The sequence below is a fragment of the Topomyia yanbarensis genome, chromosome 3 (assembly GCF_030247195.1).
Source record: "Topomyia yanbarensis strain Yona2022 chromosome 3, ASM3024719v1, whole genome shotgun sequence".
Classification (NCBI taxonomy): domain Eukaryota; kingdom Metazoa; phylum Arthropoda; class Insecta; order Diptera; family Culicidae; genus Topomyia; species Topomyia yanbarensis.
The window spans coordinates 386466743-386489684 of NC_080672.1; the positions used below are offsets into that span (position 1 = coordinate 386466743).

The 22942-nt window shown below is 39.4% G+C and overlaps 1 protein-coding gene across 1 annotated transcript in view; it reads right to left on the reverse strand.

The window, feature by feature from the left end:
- Positions 1–16266: 16266 nt before the first annotated feature.
- LOC131690078 (sodium/nucleoside cotransporter 1) overlaps positions 16267–22942 on the reverse strand; it is a 31880-nt gene continuing 25204 nt past the window's right edge. Inside the window, exons 8-9 of the mRNA XM_058975579.1 lie at positions 22380–22888; positions 16267–16408 (exon numbers count right to left, since the gene is read on the reverse strand). Of these exons, the coding sequence (XP_058831562.1) occupies positions 16329–16408; positions 22380–22888 (589 nt within the window). The 3' untranslated portion in view covers positions 16267–16328. The remainder of the gene's footprint in view (positions 16409–22379; positions 22889–22942) is intronic.

Here is a 22942-nt window from a genome sequence, read left to right on the forward strand (position 1 = left end):
TTTGTATTGCAGCCAATTTGTTTGCGGCTGGTATTATTGTTTTAGCTACCTTGACAGCATCCACGAACGATCTAACTCCTTCTGGGTTACCATCGTACATTGGGATTAGCTGTGCTAAGTGTGACGCTGTTTCGGTGTTAAATGCCATTTTTGTTTTGTTTTTGTACTTAATGTACCATAAGATCAATTTAACTAAGATTTTAAATTTTATTTTGTTAGTTATGTTGGAATCACTGTCGTATTCTTCGTCGGTTATACGACTTTTATTTAATATGTCTAAGCTTTTGTTATAAATTACTTGAAGGGCTGAGAATGTCTCAACTTCTTCATTCCATTCCTTCCCTTTTATTCTGTGTTCAAAGGTTTTTAGTAATTTCTTGTATTCTAAGTATGTTTCCTCCAACTGAGTTTTTTTCAGTTCTATACTGTGGAGTGTCCAGGGTCTATATTTACTTGTATATATGTTTTTATATTCACGTTTTATATGGTTCTCAATTTCTTCTAATCTGTCCATAAGACTTCTATGTAATTAGTTATAATTTGAGAATAATTTGAGTATAATTTGATAATTAAATAGAATGTATTTTTATTACATCATTTTAATGTGTGTTTTTGAGTAGTACATATGATAGTATTATTAAAATTTTATTGTAAATTTTTTTTTCACATTTTATCTAGTTTATATAAAATTTTGGGTACGGAGTATCACTTGTAGCTTAGAAATTCCTCGTATTTACTATAATGTAGGGTGTAAGCTTACTAGGGCAATTAGGAAATAATATAATATCTAATTTGAAATTCTTTTCTTTTCCGTACTTGTTCCAGTTTTGGAATTCATCGGCCTTTTCGGCTATCTTGCTTTGTCTGGTTATTTCGTCGAAGATGTCGACGGTGTCGTTTATCTCCTTCTCTAACTCTTTGTCTATAAATTTGTTCATTTTTCTCTTCTTTTTATTTATATAGATATAGTTTTCTTGATCATTATTTTCTCTCGTTACCTTTTGTCGTCTTCACGTACTCTAGGAACTCGTCCACTAAGTCCCAAGTCTCCTGTGGGATGATGTCCATATTCCGGTCGTTGAAGATCCTTCCTGTTGTTGCTCTTGTTCGCGTTTAAAAATTTTCTTCTTTTATTTTTGTCCTTGTGGACCACTGTTCCCTACTTCATTGTAAAAGTTTTTCTGTCTTTTTAAACTATTGCGAAGCTTCTGGCGGCACTCGTCGCTACCTTTTCGGTATAGTGCCTATGCACTTTTGCGATTGTTTTTGATATCACGTAGCTTACTGCTACCACTGCTAAATCACATAGTGCAATACTTTGGGCACTTTGATGTTGCTAGAGGTGTTGGTGGCGACGATTTCGTCTGCCGAAAACCAACCCATTATCTATACAAATTTTTCGCACTTTGCACCTTTTTTTTTGTCTTGAATGTTCATCACTTGGTTTTTTTTTGCGAAAAACGACAACGGGGAATAGATGTCCTATTCCTAAACCACTGGTTTGTGCATTACTAGTCTTCACATTACTGATTGTCTGGTGGGTTTTTTCATATTGTGCTGCGTGCATGTATGTTCGTGGATAGAGTACACTTCAGTCAACAAGTAGTAATGTTCGATGGTGATTACCTTTTATTCCATCTTTCACGCGTACTACTTTCACATCACTCAAAAAAATGCACTTTTATTCTTCGATCACTGATAGTTTAAGACGTGTTAGCATAGTTGTATGTAAGTCGGAGAGCACTGGTTTGGCAATTTTTTGTTCAGCACTTAACTTTTTTGCTCTGATTTTTGCAGGTTTTTTTTTCTTACGGTCGCCATATATTATACATGATGTGGATTTGAATATATTATACACTTTTAGATACTGTTCAAAAACTGTGTCTTTATTTCGTCAACTTAATCTACTTATACTAACTAATACATGTAAACCTTAAAGCTAATTTTCCTATCAGATAGTTAGTTTCGTTCTAACGGGCGGGGCTTCGAAAGCTCGCCATGAATGTTTCTTATGTCTAAAGTTACTTCTATGGCTGTTCTATGGCTGTCTCGCCAGTGTCCGTATATGTTTATGGAGACAGGAGGGGCTAAGTCGAATAGTCAGTTCTCTCGCGTCATGTCTAGTTCTCTCGTTCGGTTTACTTCGGTATTTTGAGCTGACCTTGATGGCTTAGTCGGTGCTGTCTGTCTTAATGTTTTGTTTGTTGGAATTTGCTGGCGTATGGCTTTACCGTTCGGAAGGCATGATTTATTACGGTCAAAGTTTGAGGTTTCGTTCTTGGTTTTGGACTTAAGTTTGTGTTGTATTTATTGGATATGTTTTGAGATTTGGACGTAAGTTTGGTTCTGTGGCTTGTATGTAAATCAGTTTTCCGGTTTGAATGTAGGTCTGTTTACGAGGTGCTAAATATGCAGGTCTGTTTTAGAAATGTGTTTGGTTGGTTATTACTAGCTGTGAAAAACATAGTTGTTTGGTACTGTACATGTCTTTTGTACGAAGTGGGTTTTTGTGTCAATGGGGCTAAGTGTTATGCTTGGAATTCATGGTCTGAGTGTTTGATTTATTTAAGCGCTGTCAGTAATTTTCGTGTGGTATGGTTTCGTCATGTTCGATGTAAGATTTTCGAGTCGTGGGAAACTATCGGCTTGAGATGCGATGTGGCGTCGTAGGTTGGGTCAGTTGATATTATGTTTGGGGTATGGTTGATATTGGTATAGTACAGGTATAGTACAATGAGCATGCAACGTGCTTTATATGATGGAAGAGGAAATATCCAGTTTAGTTTACGAAGTTATCTTGGACTCGAAGATTTCGCCTCAATCTTGCACAATTTTGCATTTTTCTACAAGTTAGTTTCCTAAATGTATGTCTTTGGGGATATTTGATGTTTTGCTGTTGAAGGTTACATTTACTTACGTGTAGTTCGAGTAGACTTTTGATTTCGTTTTGGAACTCTTCAGAGTCTTTGACATTTCCTATTGCCATGAAAAATTTCATGTCGTCTGCATATAAAGATATAAGATAGACTCGTTTTCAATGTCTGCGATTAAGTTGGTGTTACGTTGATTAAAGTCGCCAAGATTAAAGTCGCTTACGAGCCTTGTGTTTATGAATTTTATTATTTCTACCTCAGCTACTCTATCAGAGTAGTATTTTAGTAGTTCGACGGCCTCAAAAAAAACTAAATCAATGGTATCGTCACTTGAGCCTTCTTCGTTTTTTTCTGTGTCTGCTATCGTACCTTCTTATTCTAAAGCGGTTGTGCCTAATTGTTTTTCCTTTAATTTATCAATACAATCTCTAGCTACGTTTTTCAAATTAATGTAGCTCTTCCTCAGAGATAGCTCATTTTTTGCACCTTTAAATTTTAAAACCATGCTCTTCAACTCGGATAGAGCATCTTTCAATTGTATTTCTGTTTCATTCTTTGTTTTGGACGTATAAGTCCTCTTTTTCAAAATATTATAATATAAACTTTTAATTCTATTTTCTAAATCAAAAAATGTATCTAAGGGCATACCTGAACTTCACATGATGTCACAATTTAACAAATCCTTCGCACCTAAAAAGGATGGAGGTATAGTAACTGTAAATAAAGTATACTAATCAGATGCTGAACTTAGTAACTCGGAGCTAGGTTGTTCGTTAGTCTTTTGTAATTCCGGATCTCCAAAAGCAGCTCTCGGTAGTCCCATAACAGATCTTGTTGCATCCTTCTATGGTTCAATTTTAGTGTGTGTGTAGCTCCAACTTGGATAACAGCTTCTATAATTGCTTCCTTGGCTGCGATTTTTCCTGCCGATAGATACTTCCGCTACCTAGTCATTCGGTCCCAAAAGCTTCGTTCGCGTTGAAAAAATCTTTGACACTCCTGTTCCAGTTCGTCAGCCATGCTGCCGGTGTAGTTTCACTAGTAACTTAACTGCTAAGTAGCCAACGGCCACAGCAGCTAAGTTGCACAGCGCAACCGTTTGCGCTGTTATTGATGAGCTAGTACTATTGGTGGTACTGCTCACTGCTGGGGCGACGATTTCGTCCGCCGAAAACCGGCCCATACCAACGATTAATTCACTTTCAGGGTATCACTTGGCAATATATCGGTAGTCATTCGTATTCGTTCACGTACTAGCATGCAGCCAGTCGAAAAGTCTTAGAAAACAGGTATCTGGTGCATCACGGTGTAAAGTTTTTGCTAGTCACTGTAATGTCCAAAACAACACATTTCTTCAATTCGGTGTTCACTATTTTCGTTTTTTAACAAATGTCTAAACATTGAGTCATGCCGTACGGTATTTGAAACAATTCAACAAACACTCCTGCTCCTGTCAGGATCGCCATGCTAAGTCTCGCGGATTTTATCGCTATCAAATCAAACTCAAGAGTCGCCTTCTCGGTTCGGCAGTAGCATATTTAATACATTTATTCAATCGTTTCTACTTTACAGAGGCCTCGCTGTCGTGTGGCATACTTGATTGTTTATGCTACGGTCAGAATAATCGTTGTCGCGCAGTAGACACGATTATGCTGACGCGTTCTTTGATAGCTTCGCGTTGGGATGTTTATGTTCCCAATAATCGCGGGTCGGTATCCACCACAATAGATTCGACTAGGCATTTTTTCCAAAACACCCCAAACTCATGTGATCTGGGTGATAAACTTCGTCTTCAATGAAATTTTTGAATTGTGCTGGGTATACTTGATGGGCTTTTACATCTGCCGAGGCACTTTCACCCTTGATGTGGGCGTTTCGAATCGAATGCTTCCGAATGAAGCCATAGTGATAGAACCATCCTTCGCGGGCGGTAAACTCTATTTTTTTTGTTTAATCCACTTTGTGATGGTACCGTATCCTTGAGCAAGTTATACAATTTTAAGGCTTTTGCCATAACGGTCTCTTGATCCAAAGGACACCGATTGTTAGGCATCTCTTCAATGCATATCAGTAGAGCGTTTTTTACCGATTATTGGGTCATGTACGTATGATAAATGCTTGGCATAACAGTTCGTATTGTTCAGTACAGCTTCTTGGATGGACGCCCCATTTTTTAATCGTTCTCACAGTAGATTCGTTCAACTTAATTGCTCTAGCCACGGCAGCAAACGTCTGCCTACCGGACAAACATTTCAGAACATTAACTTTGGTCTCAAGCGCTATAGATTTTCGCTGCTTCTTACCCTCTTGAGGTGACGCCATTTCGAATAGCCTAACTAAAAAATTAAGCATTAAAGGCCATGTATTCTGTCCTGTATGTTACGTTATTGTTATGGCCGTAGGACTGTTGCTTTCTGACAATGTCACACCACTAGATAGGAATCTGACAATCTAAATCTCCTAAAACACTAACGACACACACACACACACACAATGTGAAATAAGACCAATGGAAGCACTTTGTATTGACGTCTTCTTGGGATTGGATGACACAAACACTATGCAAGTTTATTAATCAACACACTTTATTTTTTATTATAAATATAGCTTTTATAGCTCATAGGTGGCTGGCAATGTTTACAATTGTCCGCAAACAAATTCAACTCCACTCAAAACAATTTGCAAACAACTTAAGTGGACTGTATGTTGGAAACCACTTTGCTACTGAATGTGATTGATTAGAAGGAAATGCACTGTTTTACAATTTTCTTAACACTATACTTTCACTCTGTACCATTGCACATTAATGGTTGAAATAAACTTGATCGCTCTTGTGTGCGAATCGCGCGTATTTATATCGAACATCTCTTTCTCTATTAGCCTGTGCACGCCGACGAAGTCGACTAGCAACTCGACATAGATTGACTTTTACTGTGAGCCGTGTTTACAAACATTGCTTCACAGTTTAATGGCAGTGTTGGTAAACACGGCACACAGTGAAAGTCATTATCTATGTCGACTTCGTGTCTGCGTGCACAGCCTAATTCTAAGCACGTATAACGAAGCCATATACCACGCTTCGATTTCTTGTCGTCTCCTTTTCACATCGGCTGCGCCAATTATAAACGTCCGTATATTATAAAATAATTATTCACTAATTTATCATGATTCGGGTTAGCTCTAACTTTCTAGCACTGAACGCTTACGTGACACGACTCGAGTCAGAGTTGAGTTTTTCGGTTTGAATAAAATAGCTGGGGCCTCTACTTGGTAATGATCATTGCTGGCGCATCAGCTTCGATTCCATTGGTGTTGGTTGGTCAGATTCCTGCAAACCGCGTTTTACCCAACATTATCAGACCACTCAAATAATAATTTGAGACGAGATATACTCCGAATTTGCTATTCGTTACAGATTCTATTAAGTTCATCCTATATTGTGTATTCTTGATGCGGAGTACTTCCAGAATGAATATTATTATGTTTTTGTTGCCAATGACACAGGAGTTAGCGATGTTAATACATTTTGCACAAGAGTATATCGAAGCATATATTCTTAGATAGAACAGACGTACGTCCATATCTGTGAGAAATATTTCAATTTTTGTTGAATATTTCAAAAGATCTATTTGTCTATTGGTGTCTAGATTTTGTCGCGAGCTTTATTGCTTATACTTTTTGTCTCTCATTTATATTAATTGCACTGCGGTACTGCCTATTCCCTTAGGGAAATGGCGATAAGTTTTTAATATGTACCTCGTCAGGACGTAACTTATTTGCGCTCTTTCTTCATAATCACGAGTTCTGCAAGTTAATTGGTTCCTTGTGGAGCTCTTCTTAAAAATATCATTCTAAGAGCTTAAGTTTATTTGACTTCTTTTATTTTAACTGATGATACATTTCCAACTTACGTCTATGCTTTGATCATACTTCTGTTTATTAATCTTAAATTCAGACTGCGGGATTATTTATTCTAACTGGCAGTGAGATTGTTCAGACGGACCTAAACACTAAACTATATCGCAAATTCTGTTATCGAAATTGTTTGTTTTCTAGTCAGTGAGACTGTTTGCGTTTAGTTAGCTAATGCGCAGCTCATTCCAGCGGAACAATGCATCTAAGAACGCAATGACATACAATGTGAGTTTTCTGGTTTTAGCCAGTTTTTTTACCCAAATATCCCTCAGTGCGGTGAATCTTCTAAGTAGCAACGACATTACTATGACAATAGATGAGGTTGTGCAATTTTTTCCACATTATTGCAACCCAAATTTCAGTCTATCTTGATTCTGCTGTTTTTTGCAGTTAGGAGACAGTTTGATTGTTTTTCCCATACTTAGCTTCAGAAGGTGTACTACAAGTGTAATTACATTGTAGGTGATAAGTGATTCCACGCCGTAAGATCCAACTACTAGAGGCACAGGATGCTATCCAGATTGAGATTCTGTAGGTTGTCCAGGTTTGAAAGAATTATTAATTGATTAACCTCCATCGAGTGGTTTTAAGCCTTTGTTTTTCAATGACCAAAACTTGGTTGGTGATGTCAGTAATATCCTGAATTCTTTTGCTGATTGCCTCGTTGATCATTACTTATTGATTGTTCGGTAGGATATGGGAGTTGAGGGTGGCGCCATTGATTTCATTTCTTCTATCTTGTTACCAAGGATTGTAATTTAAGGAATGTCTCGCATAGTTTATAAATTTTTGATTAGATTAATTCGTATAAAGGATTATCATATGGATGGGTTTAAACTCCTTCATTTATGTGAGTTATTGTGTCTCCTATCTATACTAGATCTATAGGATGAAATATTCTTATACATATACCCATTTTTTATCTGTGCTTTTCCCCATGGGATTATGGCTAGTTCATTGTTGGAAAAGGCCATGAATTTGCAACAGGGGAATTGTACGGTGAACGAGATGGTCTAATAATTTCATCTGTTAATAATTTTTCTTATTGATTATAACGATTATTGACTTTTGACAGAATTTAGTGCTTGTGGGCATGGGTAAGATTTGCTATAGACAGGGTTTTCGTAAGTCGTGTGTATGTTAGGTCTTGAAATTATTTTAAGAGTTTGTTAAGTTAAATCTTCTGGTTTACCTCCAAATGATTGTCGCGAATATTGATTTTGTTCACGTCTTGAAGTTTATTTTGAATATTGTCTTTCTTTCTTCTCAATACGTCCTGAAAACTACTCTTTGCCAGAAATGTGTTTTTAGCTCGGCTAAAACTTGAACCGCACGGTTCTGGAACCGTGTGGATACTACTGTGATCCGAATTAATTTCACTATAGGTGCAGATGTGATATACGTCTAACAGTTTCACTATATGGTGCGTTCTTGTCTTACCCGAACAATCAATTGTGATATAATTCGATGGTTTCACTTGCACTTTCACTTGTAGCTTATTTTCACACTACTGCTCCCTATTCGGGCGCCAATAAATAAAAATGCGGGCCTGAAGGCTCCTGCACGATTCACTTTTATTTCCAAACTGATCCACAATTTTGACTTTAGGTTATGCATTTATAAGTTATTCATGTATTGTTGATTCTAGGACTAACTTTCGATCTATTTCTCGGATCTCTATGAAAATTTGGGAAAATATTCTCAAGGAGTTGTACTTTCAGATAAAATAATAAAAAAAATATCGATCTTTTGAAAAATAAAAGGTATGTCCCCCTACGAAAATTAAAAAAAAAATAAATGGAAACGTAAATTGTAAATAAGAATCAACACTTCCGATCGCCGGCTGTCCGGAGTTCAAGTTGCTCGTTTTAAAGTTCTCGGCAGTTGATCGTGAGCTTTCGTACATATTGCTAAGGTTATATGTATTGTCTGCCATGCCATACCTCTTGCTATTTTCCTTTTCCTACTAAAACAATCCCTTTCCCGTGATGCTCGTGAAGATGCAGAGGTAGTCTCGGTCTCTATCGACAGCGAGTGTCAAACTAACATTTCATTCCTTCCCCAGCAGAACAGCATTTGGCCTGGCCGGCGTCGTTATTGACCATTTTTTTGAAAATGTTGGCTAGAAACATGCACCGTGATAATGATTTGCTACTTCCAAGCAGCATTTTTTAGTTCATTGTGTATTTTCAGTCATTCGGTCAATCACGAAGTGCAACTACGGACAGTCTACCTAACTAAGCTATTTGTAGTTTTTAGTCCGATAGAAGATCACAGAATTTAATGCCATTCCCTTCTCTGTTGTTGAATTAATTGATTGTCCTTGTTGTCTGTATGGATAAAGTGGGTGATGGCCGTATTTTAAAGGCTGAAAACCATGGCAGTTTAATGGCAGAATTATAGCCACTCAAAACACTTTTTTATATTTAATTCTTTCATTTGACATTGCCCAATGCGTGAGCTTACTGGAATCGCGGGTCTTATCTATTTACAAAAAATAAAAATAGAAAAAGCAGTAGAGCCAAGAAAAAAAACCCTATCGGCCCACCCCTGAGTCGATTTTTGGCTCCATCAGGACAATCAAATCCAAATCTTAAATTAACTGTAGCAGCAGCCAGTAGCAAAATTTATGACAGACCTTTTTTTATTTCGATTATAGAAATTTTAACCTTAAAGTCATTCGCCCCTTCGGGTTAGAAAAATCTCTTATGCAAAATTTCTAACCCTATGTGCGGGGTCGGGACTCGAACCCAGGTGCGCTGCGTACAAGGCAATCGATTTACCAACTACGCTATGCCCACCTCCTCCAGACCATTTTAAATTTCAAGATGGCGGTGGGAATTCCCACATAACAGTGAATACCACCATCAATACAGGTGTCATTTGAAAGATAGTGGTCACCAGATGCCGAAAATTGATAATGGAGGCCATTTTGAAATTCAAGTTTTCATTGTATCGTGGAAACCATTTCATAATGGCGTCAATCATCAATTACCATCACTTATTGACTACCACTTTTCACATGACACCCATATTAGGTTTTACTGTTTTGTTGTAACCGGGAATTGCCATATTGGGTTGCAAAATGGCATCAATCATCAATTTCCATCATCTACTTACTACAACTTTTCATATGGCACTCATATTGGTGATGGTTTTTATTTGAATGTGGTCCATTGGAATGCTTCCATAGGCAATGACAGTGCTAGTTTGAGGGTGGTTTTCAATTGAAGCTCAACTTGAATTCTGAATTACTCAAATGAAGACGGTAGCAGAAGTCAATTGATATATTGGCGGCATGCTCACGGTGAATGACTCGCAGTTTCACTTTCGACGTATATTTTCGTTTGAAATGGATAATTTACCGTCTTGGGTCTGTGAATAGGTTGATCTAGGTTGCAGGGTGACGAAAGAAGGAATGAAGTGTTTCAACCACATTATCTTTATTTGATCAGTGTTGATAATATCTAGGAAAAAAACCTTTTATTATACTTGAGAGAAAGAATTTCACCATGTTGCGACATGTTTTAATAGGCGCATTTTTCCATACAAACTTCAACTTGCACGAGGATCTTGTCTGTAACATTGAATCGTATCAGCGCAATATTTCGTATAACGGGCGTTCAATAAAAAATGAGAATTTTTTCAGTCATGTAGTTGAACGAATTCAGTTTTTTTTTATTAAAAACATATTTATTCTTCAAAAATATTTATTCTTCAAAAAACCGTCAAAAAAACCGGGGCCCTGGTCAGCCGCACAACGCAACCTAGTCGCGATGCTCTCGCAAGACCGCTGGACAGCACTGACGTCCATTTTCCGGATACAATTCCGGATTCTGGCGGTCAACTGCTTCGTATCCTTGACCCGCCAATTATTTTCATATACTAGGGCACTGACGGAACCGAAAAAATCTTCAATTGGACGGCACTGGGGCAAGTTGGTCGGGTTCCTTTCTTTAGGCACGTACGGTATCTTTTTCTGCTCGAGAACTCCAGTGTCTTCTTGACATAATGGGAAGGCGTCTTGTCCGGTCAGAAGACGTACTTTCCATCCGCATGATGCTCCTTTAAGAACGGCAGAAGAATCTTCTCAAGACACTTCTCCTGATACACTTGTTGATGGATGGTCAGACCGCTCGGTTTGAACCACGGCTTGTAAATACCTCTGTCCGATACAGCAATGTACAGCACAATTTTTTTTTTCAAATTTATGCTTAAACTTATATTTAACTTCGGAGAGTGTGGCCGACTTGTCGCTGGAATAGTAGCTGTCATTTCCTGGAATGTGGGTGTTCGAGAGCGGAAAGTAACTTTCAGCATCCAGCACGAACAACGTCCGCGGTAGTTCTTCGTCACCCACCGGCACTGCGATTTCACGATCGCTATCTGCGCTTGTCCGTGTACTCGGAGGACCGAGTCTTCTTCCAACAGAGGATGTCCTCCATCTTGAAGGTTCGGTGAATCAAGATATGGGAGCAGTGATATTTTCGGTCGGCGTCACGCAAACTCGTTCCGTCTTTGTTGTCGAAGAGCTTTTTCAACGCTTCCTTCTTCTTATTCGTCATTATCTTCGCCGGACGGCCGCTACTGGCCTTCCGCTCCACGCTAAGGGTGCCAGGATCCGGCAAACTGTACTCACGATCATGCTTTGGTCTCGAAAGTGGTCTTCCGTAAAGTTTTTTCCACGATGATCATGCGTTTCGTAAACACGCTCGCGGAGTGCTTGCTGTTACGACGCCATCTTCGATTGAACTGACAGCACCCGAGCGAAAAGAAACATGCCACCTATTTCTAGGGAGTCCAGAGAGTAATTCTTTTGGATAGAAAAAAAATGGATGCTCTTTACTTTAATTACAGAAAGGTATTGAAATCATGCCCATTTTTTATTGAACACCCTTTATTTTGGAACCGAACTGTATCAACATGGTATTCACCGATGCACGTTGTATCCTTCAACAAGCGCTCCAGTTCTCTACTAGGGGATCAAATTTTGTCGCCAGTGTGACAGTCGGTCAAGTTCTTTTCGATCGATACAATCCTCACTGTCGGCTCGAAACTTTTGATGAATCATATTTAGTGCAAGCTTGGATACGATGGTTATTCACGTATGCGAAATTGTGTACAATAGTGATTTGTAACGCATTTTTATTCGAAAGTTTACACAGGTTTTCCAAAAAAAAATTGTTCTAGCTTATATGTCTGTTCTCTGTGGTAAAGTCTTCAGTGTTAGTGTTCTGGACTTGTTGCTTTTGCTTGCAAAGCTTAATATTCTTTCTTTGCTTGTATTCGGGCAACTCTTTCCTCCATTAGCTCTTAGAAAAGAAGGATTTTTTACAGTAATTTCCTGTTAATAGTACTTACTTAGGTTAGAGGTTAGAGCCTTGTTGTCTCTTGCTGTATGCAGAAGCCGTCTCCACTCCACTCGATCCATTGCCGCTTGTCGTCAGCCTCGCAGTTTTCGAAGGGTCCGCAGGTCGTCCTCTATCTGGTCGATCCACCGTGCTCGCTGTGCGCCCCGTCTTCTTGTTCCGGTAGGGTCGCTCTCAAGAACCATCTTCACCGGGTCGTCGTCCGACATTCTTACGACGTGTCCAGCCCACCGCAAACATCCTATTTTTTAGGTATGCGCGATGGTTGGTTCTTCCAGCTGCTGATGCAACTCATGGTTCATTCGCCTGCGCCACGTTCCGTCTTCCATTTGCACGCCATCATAGATGGTACGCAACACCTTTAGTTTGAAAACTCCAAGGACGCGTTGGTCCTCCACGAGCATAGTCCAGGGCTCGTGGCCGTATAGGACCACCGGTCTAGTCAGCGTCTTGTAGATAATCAACTTCGTGCGGCGGCGAATTTCGTTCGACCGGAGCATCCTCCGGAGTCCAAAGTAGGAACGATTTCCCGCCAAGATCCGTCTCTTAATTTTTCTGCTGGTATCATTGTCGGCGGTTACCAGTGAGCCCAAATACACGAATTCGTCGACCATCTCGATTTCGTTACCGTCAATCCAAACTCGGGATGGGAGGATCAAATTGTCGTCTCCAGAACCTCTTCCTCTCATGTATTTTGTCTTCGAAACGTTGATGGCAAGTCGTCGCTGTTGTGCTATCTTATGACAAGCGCCATTTAGCACTTTTCGAGAAAAACGATTTTTAAAGTTTGAGATTGAATATCTTAAAATTTATAAATGTTAGAAGCTTTTCGGAGAAGGCATTCGATGCTTCTATCTTTTCTGAAGTAAACTCTCGATTTGTGCGAAGATCGGTTGACTATATTTACAATTTTTGCTTAAAATGTAAACCAAAGTTGCTCACATACGTGTCATAAGTGTGTTTTGATGATAAAATATGTACGACGTGTCACAAATGTGTACAGAAGATTTCATATAAAAATGAATTATAACTGATTCGTAAAATTATGCGTTATAGATCACTATGTCCAATATCATATTTTTCCATGCGATAGCAGCAATATCAGGTTACAAAATGATGGTATTAGAACACAAAGTTTTTCCAATTTTCTTCCTTTATTCAGGAAAAACAATGAACAAAAATTGGTTTCATTGACAATTTAGAGACAATGTATATCAAACAATGTTATTGTTGACCGGTGACTAGACGAAACAAATGTTCTTCTTGCATAATCCATCACTACGTTTCGGTATACTTTCCAAAACAATTGGAAATCGCAAAAGGAAATTTGTTCAATAATCATGAATATATAAGCCAACCATTCCCAAAAAAAAACTATGGTAGGAAAAGTTTTGCTCCCGAGACAAGAACCTAGCTAATGATTATGGTTGATCTGCATAGGAATTACCTATGTCATCAGAGACATCTGTTGGCTTGCTATAAGCTTTTCGGCTTATAGCAAGCCAACAAACCTAGAATGTTGTCTCTTTTTTCTTTGTCATAAGATAGCACAACTCGATCACTCGAGAAATTGGCGCTTGTCATAGTCGTGTTTCGCTATATCTCAGTAACCCAGCAGAATTTCAAAATTCTGAAAACGCGACTTTATGGAGATTTTAAAACTTAGTAACATGGCATATCTAACTCAGTTCACCCCAAAATGGCGTTTGTCATAAGATAGCACAACAGCGACGAAGTACAATCCTGCTGGCTTCAGCTTTCAGTCTATATTCAGTTCAGTATTCTGCGAGTTTCGTGTATGATGAAACTGTATATGACAGCGGCTCTCAACCTTTTTCGTACCATGGACCTCTAAGGAATCACTCTGGGTTGCTGCGGACCCCCATGGATAAACCTTGATTTTGTATGTAATCAATGTTATTTTCAGTTTGTTAGGAAATAAGACTTGAACATTCAACCTGCACTCGGAACATATATTTTACTTTGCTGATCCCCAGCAACGATTTCACGGCCTCCTAGTGGTCCGTGGATCCCAGGTTGAGAACCACTAGTATATGGGATACTCACCTAAGCTTATACTCTATCCTCACTGGGATCTCATTTTTCTTCTGAGTAATAGTAGATAGTAAATATGTCATATTCCTAGATTTGGGATTGGCCTTACTTGAAAGGCGTTTGACTGTTCTTCCAAACGTATGCTACGTTTGAGTTGTGCTGTTGATATGTATTTCGGTCTTTGGATTGCTAGGAACGGAAGCTACAATATATTTCTCAATATCGCACCATTTGCAAGATCACACAGATTTCAGTACTAAATTGCATCGCTTGAATTACTTTCAAAGATTCTGTTAATATTCACAAACAGACATAACACTTCTGATTTTTTTCGTCGCTCACGTGAGGATTACTATAATGTAAAAAACGGCACCAAACTCTGTTCAATAGATATACAGAACTGAAAGTATTTGTTTAGAAATCAAAAATTGATTTCATTTTCGATGGCATTAAATTTTAATTTAGTAATTTGAATATTTGCGATAAAGATCTCTAAAAATTGTTTTGTGATTAGGATTAAAGTGTGCCGTCTTGAAAGATTTTAAATCGCCGTTTTTATGTTCTTAGTGAAGTAAATCTTCAGCGGCACCGTAGCATATTAACTGTGAAAAGTACCAAATGCCAACACAAATTTTGATTTTTTCAATCGAACCTTGTGAACAAATGAACGAAAATATTAAATATGCTTCCATCGAACTGATACGACTTTAATCGTTGCATTTTCTAGTTGCAAAACTTTCGATTTTTACATTCGCCGTTCTATTATTTCGTGAGGATATGTTATGTTATCTTGTAAATTCCTCCTAAAGACGCTGAATCCCTCCGGATAAAGATTCGGCATTTCTATCTTATTCTTCTTATTTATCACTCAATCCTAAGAAAATCGTTTCGAATCCTTCTGGAACGAGAGCCATTGACAGGTCTTGTGCTCGATTGGAGTGACACGAACAGATAAATGGTAAACAAACGATAGACGTGTCGAGTCTTTATCCAGAGGGATTCAGCGTCGGTAGTTCCTCCTACAACGGCAGATTACATGTTAAATAAACGTCATACTTAATGATGATAACTAATTTCAGTTTTATTTCCAATACTGCAAAAAATAGTTACTTTGCCTATATGTTACATTGTTGTTTCCGTCAAATACACACTATTAAAATGAAACCTAATGGATTGTAAATTGATATTGCATAGACTTAAAAGACAATAGTAGTTTTCACGAAAGTCCAACTTTCTATAACCGCTTGAGAACGAAGTCATTGATAAAATAAGTTGAATGTAATTTCTTGGCTGTATTAAAATTGATATTAATTGTAAACTCCATAGAGAAGAGGAATTAAACAAAATTCGTTGTAACTTACTGAGATCAACCGATATTTTTAATCATTAAATTTGACCAATAAATGCATTTTTCACACTCAAAATTTTCATGCATTATATTATATCGATATTACCGAAATCTGTTTCCGATGGTTGTTATATAAAAAACGAAAACTGAGCTAGTTGGAAAAAATATTCAAAACTATTAAAATATCAAATATGTTTCCGTCTTTTGTTATTGTATTATTCATTGAATAGAAGTTTTTTTATTGCTTTTTTAAACGATAGCTAAGCAGTTGTAAATCTAGGAAAGCTTCGCAAAGTCTGTATCGTGATCAATTTTGTTCTGCTTTTGAACACCAAAGATAATCAAATATTTATACGAAAAATGTTTAGATATGAACAACTAGCTACCCAATTACTTCTATTCGGTGAGCAGATTCGTTCATGTTGTTACAACACATCAAATGCCATAATTGTCTACAAAATTATACTTCTAAGAAAATGTTACTGTGAAGATACGTTGAGATATGTAACGATAGCTTAAAAAGACTAATGTAACTCCATATCCCAGAGGTTAGCTGTACCGATGACTATCGATGTATCATGATAGAGAGCTACTATAAAAAGGAAATAAAATCAAACGCAATGGTAAAAAAATACTCACCGTGTATATATCAATCCATCATAGCAAAGAAAATATCACACTCCATAATTTTTAAGTACATGATTTATTTACCTACTATTTTCAGCTTAAAATTAATCATTACATGCTACATCTTTGACTAGCTATAATTCAAACGACAGTCGTATTGAGTACCACTTGGTCGACTAATTTCCCAAAGTTGTTGAATATGTTCGCATCCATGAGTAATCCTGCAACAGACAAACGGTTAGTAAGTATGCAATAAGGGTGATTTTTGTGTTTCGAATTCATCTCGTCAATAACTAACACCAACTTGGGGCCAAGTTTGACGATGTATCAAAATTAGTACCCAAATTAGTACCAGTGAGACACTGTATCCAAACAGTCACACGACATATATGACTGGCAAGTCTCGACTTATGTCCCGGGAAGCAAAGCCAGAAGCTCTGATTTGCTGACGAGAAAGTAAAAACTAACGATTGCATGTTTTTGTCTAAGGAAGCAAACACCAGGCACTATGCAATATTCATTCCCAAAAAGGAAAAACTGGTTTGAACCAATTTGTGCATTAAGCGTACAAGACCTAACCAGAGCTTCGGGTGTGACTAATTGCATAAAGTGTCCAGCTAGTGCTAATTTAGTACTAGTTTAAATACATCGTCTAACTTGGCCCCAAGTTGGTGCTAGTTACTGACGAGATGAATTTGGAACTCAAAAATCCAACTTTTTTTTGTTTGGTAAGTAGTTCAAACTAAAAAGAGCTGGACAGAAATAGACGTCTCCTGTAATATTAAAATGAAACTTATTGGTACAGAGAACAAACGCCCATCACGAGCGTTTGAGTTGTGTAAAACTTCAAAAATAATACGGATATCACCTCCAGGTGCGCCACCGTGTTTAACAGAATTGACAGCTGACATGTAGATTTCAAAATGACCAACATAGTAAAACATTTAGTTGGGATATGCTGGTATGCTGCGCTGGTGTTATAACGAATTTTTGCTCAAATGTTTATACAAGTAATAAAAACTTATTTGTTAGAACATGGATGTTTGTTCTCATATTCAATAACTGTTTTGATACCAAGATGAAATTATTGCAGGTATCCCAAAATCAACCGTCTGATCAAGAAAAGGGTGTGACAAGGTGATAGTATTTGGACGAACCAAAGATAAGCATGACCACGACGTTAATGTGAGAATCAACCCAGAGAAATACTATTTTGGAAAGGAAGTAGTCAAGTATTACGGTTTCTAATCAAATGAGAAGCCCCAGTGGGAGACTACCTAGCCGCCCTAACCACAGTCAAGCATCTAAACAAATTCACCACCTTAAACCCATCAGGAGCAGACTGATACAGATTTGCAGAAAACCCGGCTCTTCACAGTACCCTGAAAACTCTAGAATCAGCCAACTAACACTCGCAATCCCATGTCTCGCAGATCCCTCGCCTACGGAGGTTCCTGGGATGGTTGTCCATCAGTCCAGTACCATCGTACTGTGGACCATCAGATACGCCACACCGCAGCCCTGTCTGGATGTCTCGTATCTAATCCAAGAGCTTCCAGTAGCACGGGAACCGGCTCTCGCCCGGTTAAGTCTGTCAATGACAAACCCAAACCCTGAATAGCTGAATGCCCCTGTTCACCTTCCAGATCACACACAGACCATCAACTCTAACCACAGCTCGAATCGCTCCCGACACGCAAGAAAACTTCTGATACCTAACATACTGGAACCTCTTTGCCATATTCCAAGCAGCCATTGGTGGGGTGGTCCGATTGTCGCTTGCTCATAGCACCCAGTAACTTTCCGGATCCAATAAAATTGTGAGCTGAGGAAGATAGATCCTACTCGGAACAAAAAAGTCCATCCCTGTATCGTCCTGATCCGGGGAAGTAGCAGACATGACCGAAGATCTCCCAGTGGCTGCTGATACGAGGAACCTGGATGCCTCCCGGGTGAGTACTATTTATGACACATTCTAGCAAACGATGAACCGTTCTCCCGTTTTTCTCTACAGTACAGCAAGATCCAGTCACCAGCGCGTTTGTCACGCAAACGGAAATCAGGAAATACGATACTACGAGTCCTTCTCTACATCTTGAGCCTGATGAATGGTACAATCATGCCGGAGCCTCTCTGGAAAAGTCTATCCTGCTGCTGGTCTCCTACCTCCGATCTTCGCAGCTAAGATATATAACATAAGCGTTCCTCGCCATTCCGTCAAACTGCAGCAACCGACCTACCAATAACAGTTTCTCCAGTTACAGCCAGTCTCATTAGTCATGAAGGACAGTTGTACACTAGCTGTACAATGGAACATGAACGGCTTTAGGTTACGCATCAGCGATCATTACTCGCAATAGAACTAAGTGCCTCGACCTGCAGGAGATCCATTTGAGAAAGAACATTGACCCGTCACCGTGGTTCAGTAGTCACTTCTCGTGGCGTTCCAGTGTCGGGGCTAACCTATATATCACAAGGTCGATCTTGCCATTAGGGCACATCTCCCCTCTTATCCGGTGTAGTTGGATACTGAATTTATTACGATTGCGTGACGAATAACAATCGCGGCATTCTACATCCATCAGGCAGTCTGCGATGTCAAAAGAAATCTACGGGAACCCATTAGGCAACTGCAGGGTACTGTTTATGATCATGGGCGACATCAATGCCCACCAAACTGTCAACAATCTTAGACATAGCAGAGAAGAGCAACACGATAATCTTGCTCCAATATACCGCTAGAGTGAGTGGTCGGTGGTAAGGGAAACTGTGATAGATTTCCAATCGAGATATCCTATGATTACACTCTTCGTTGGCCGCATGGCGCAAGCGAAGGCTCTACGACCAGTGCTGCTTACGAGGATAGTTCTATGATCATTTTTGACCGTGTTCGTTAAGTCATACCGACGGAATTCTTCGGTGCTATCATTCGGGCAGCAGAACAGAGTACTCCACGAACTAGCTGAAGCCCTGAATACCGCAGTGAAGTTTAGGAAAATGATAGGAGATTTTTCGAGATCACTGAGATCATGGTTGTTCAAGAAACGCCTTTGTTTGTCGTTACTTTTGTAGATTTCTCCAATAATTACAGTGCTCGGACGAAACTCAGGACCGATTTTTTTCTCTTATTCCACTTGTCGAAATTGGCAGGGCTGTCTCAGGACCAACGGAGTCAAACGCTGCACCAGCCCTGGCTTATTCGTCAGCCCATCCATTTCCAGTAATGCCAGAAAGTCCGGGTACCCAGATAAGGTAGATAGTATTGACAATGCTTCGATGTGGGTTCGGCACGCTATCTCTAGCTTGGACCGTGATTTGTCCGAGCTAAGGACTTTGATTGCAGTCTGACTATCTGAGCGGAAGTTTATAACTTTGTCGTAAAAAGCTCTGCTGAAGAACTCAATGTGAGCAGACTAATTCAGTTTGGAATCCAATATGAATCCAACGTATTTTACTTGATCTGCACACAGTAGCTCAGAATCAAAGAACAGCAATGGATGAACCTTGGCGGTTATTCGCTTCTTCGTGAAAAGAACCATTGAAGTTTTGTTTGGATTAACTGATAGTTTAACTTGGCGACACCACTGATCGACAGCTTTCCATGAGTATTGCAAAGTCCACAAATCCTTAGCAAAGGTGACAGAATACCACCCTGAGGAGAGCCACGAAAACTCAATTTCCTTATCTCTGCCTGTCTCAGTGCCGAGCAAAGAATGCGCTTACTAAGCATTGCGTTCACTCACCCCAAGACACATCGATATGGACTGGAGGGACGCATTGTCAAAAGCATTTTCAATATCTGGGAATACACCCAAGCTAGATTGTTTGAGCGAGAAGGCCTTGGCTTCTTCATAGGTTGAGCGCCCACCTTTGGGAACAAACCTAGCAGTTACTTCTCGCCATGCTTTCGGTATATACCCGGTATCATGACTGGTAAGTATAATCTTTAGCTTGTTCAGCTCCGGATCGATACAGCCTGGAAAGTGTGGGGCGAAGAGACAATAAAGAACATCTCCAAGAAATTTAGTCGCTAAGTTTTCCGAAAAGAGATCCCAGTTGGTAGATTTAGGATTACTATATGTTCCCACATTGAAGGTGACATCAAGACGATCAAAAATGTATACTTATGGTCGGATAGAGACGGCTCAGTTTCATTTGGAACCCGCCAATTTCTCAGATCATGAGAAACTTTTGCAGAGCAAAGCGTTATGCCTAACACCTCCTCTCTACCAGACCTGGCAAAAGTTGGTCGGATGCCTACATTCAGAATATCAAGATTTGTAACACTTATGTACTTCATCAGTTCAGAACATTTGCATCACTGCCGATAATTAGCGGAAGCATATTTCTACTACAATATTATACAACGCTTTTGAAATCTTCAGATTAAGTTGTAAGCTCCGATATGAGACACCTGCCAATAGCCTTATTTGCAAAAAAATGCATGCACGAGGCATTTCACGTGGGTTCGTTATGTATGTCTTGTTGTAAGCAATGAAGACAGTGTTAAGTAACTTTCCAATATAGAAGTTTCCTTTGGAGGATTGCGGTACTTGAATCAATGCCATGAAGCTTTACCTTCCTGCATCAGTCGAGGTAGACTCATAGTTGCTGTACGTTTATGCTGGAGATTGATTTGCGCTATTCTAACCATTGTTGATTAGAAAACTGTACATTTATTTCCCAATGTATATTGTCTAACAACTAGAAGATATCAAGCAAGTTGGAATAAAAAACGCATGTGGTGAGCCATATCAGATTTACACGATTATTTCATTCCCACGATTTGCAAAGAAATAACGATCCACTGTGTCAGATATTCGCATTACTCAGTTAGGGCAAAACGCAAAATGCTCCGTGTGCGACTGGCATATTTTAGACCTTCCAGCCATTAAGTTCTCGGTACGGAACTACACTTTGACCTAGGGACTTCTGCTTTCAGTCGACTCCTACGATATGGGAGCAGGAATCCAGTGGCTCAATACTTGGTAGGATGCCACACGGCCTCTGAATAGGTTAGTTTATACACATCGAAATTTGATAACAGAAACCCATCAAAACTTCATCTAACTATCATCAGCCGAAAGTCTCAGCAAACTCCAGCCAAAAAAAACTCCGGCAAAATAATGCCGATCATCGGCGAAAAAATCGGTGCGTGGAGCAATCATTTAGCTGTGTAATGCAGCATACTGGGAACTTTGTCCGGATCTTCTTCGATTCTTCGAGCTCCCGTGTCTCCTATAAGCATCATTACCAAGACGGACACAGGTGTGCACGTTTTTTTCTGTGTGTGTGTGAGTGCGGTTGTCATTTTTCTGCGGTGAAGCCGAAAAAACAAGAGGATATGAAGAAGAAAACCACAAACAGTTGACGTAGCGGGCCCTTCTGTTGCCATAAGTTTTGTAACAAAACTTTTGTTTCGCTTCGGTCGTAGTTAATTTAATCGATTTTTTTCAAGGTAAAAAGTGTCCATAAGTGTTCTAATCGATAGATCCGAAGTGAAGCTCGGCCTTTTCTCACTTTTCATCGTGCGCCAAAGAATCAGGATACTCGTTCGGATGTTGAAGTTTACTTCAAGGGCCCCGGCCGCCATGCTTAATTTTGCAAGTATAATACTAATACACTCAAAAGTGTCAAATGTTACCACCTTCTCTTCATCTTGCATTATTACCATTTTCCTCGCTGGGGCATAGATATTAACCTTTCAAAAGTCACGCAGCTCAGAGAGTGCACATCAGGAGGCGAAATCGACATAAAGCTTCACGCGGTCGCCTAAAGGTAGATAAAACCACGACTGCTGGTGTGATAAGCTTATGTAGACAAGTTAAGGCCTAGCGAAATTGTAATCACCAAATAGTTGAGACAAAATACTGAGCAAAAAATATATTTTCCGTTACTTTTGCTAGTCTTACGATTTTTGACATTTAATGCAAAATGGTTATATTTTCGAATAAATGGTGCAACAACTTGGACAACGGGAGTTATGAATCTCACTCTGCTTTTCTGCTGGAATTTTGAAATTCAGCTTATAGATTCAAAGCATTCTACAATGACAATTTGTTGAAAAATACCACGAGCCTGCAAAATATCACCTGATGGTCGTTTCTTGCCAACCGAAAAGCTGCTTCACAAGATCGAAGAAGGTGACAGCGTAGCCTATCATCTAAACTGCAACAGATAGAAAATACTTACCCCCTATACTGGCGGTCATGAAGCACACGATCGAACCGGTGATAAACGCTCGGAAGGCAACCGCCGTGAACACGCTGCGCTTCTCTGGCACCATGGCACTGAGTGAACCGATCAATATACCCAGAGAGCTGGGATTGGCAAATCCGCAGATTGCGTACGTAGCAATCGCTGCCGAACGAGGCGATAACCATTTCTCCTTGATGAACTCTCCTAGTCGTTGGTAGGCAACGAACTCGTTGACGATCGTCTTTGTACCGATTAGTTTTCCTACGTAGTAGCTCTCGTCCCAAGGTACACCCAATACAAAGGCCAACGGACGGAAGATGGTTCCGAAGATGTTTTCTAGCGTAACATCTTCAATGCCCACAAGAAGACCAAGCCAGCTCAAAATTCCGTTCAGGAATGCGATGAAAGACACGAATGCTATCAGGTTGGCAATAATTCCGAGAACCAGGGCGGTAGCTATACTGGCACCATTCGAGGCCGCATCCAGTACAGAAGAGTCGGTTCTAGAAAGATAGTATTTATAGAAGTATAGTATACGCACCAAATTTGAAAAAAAA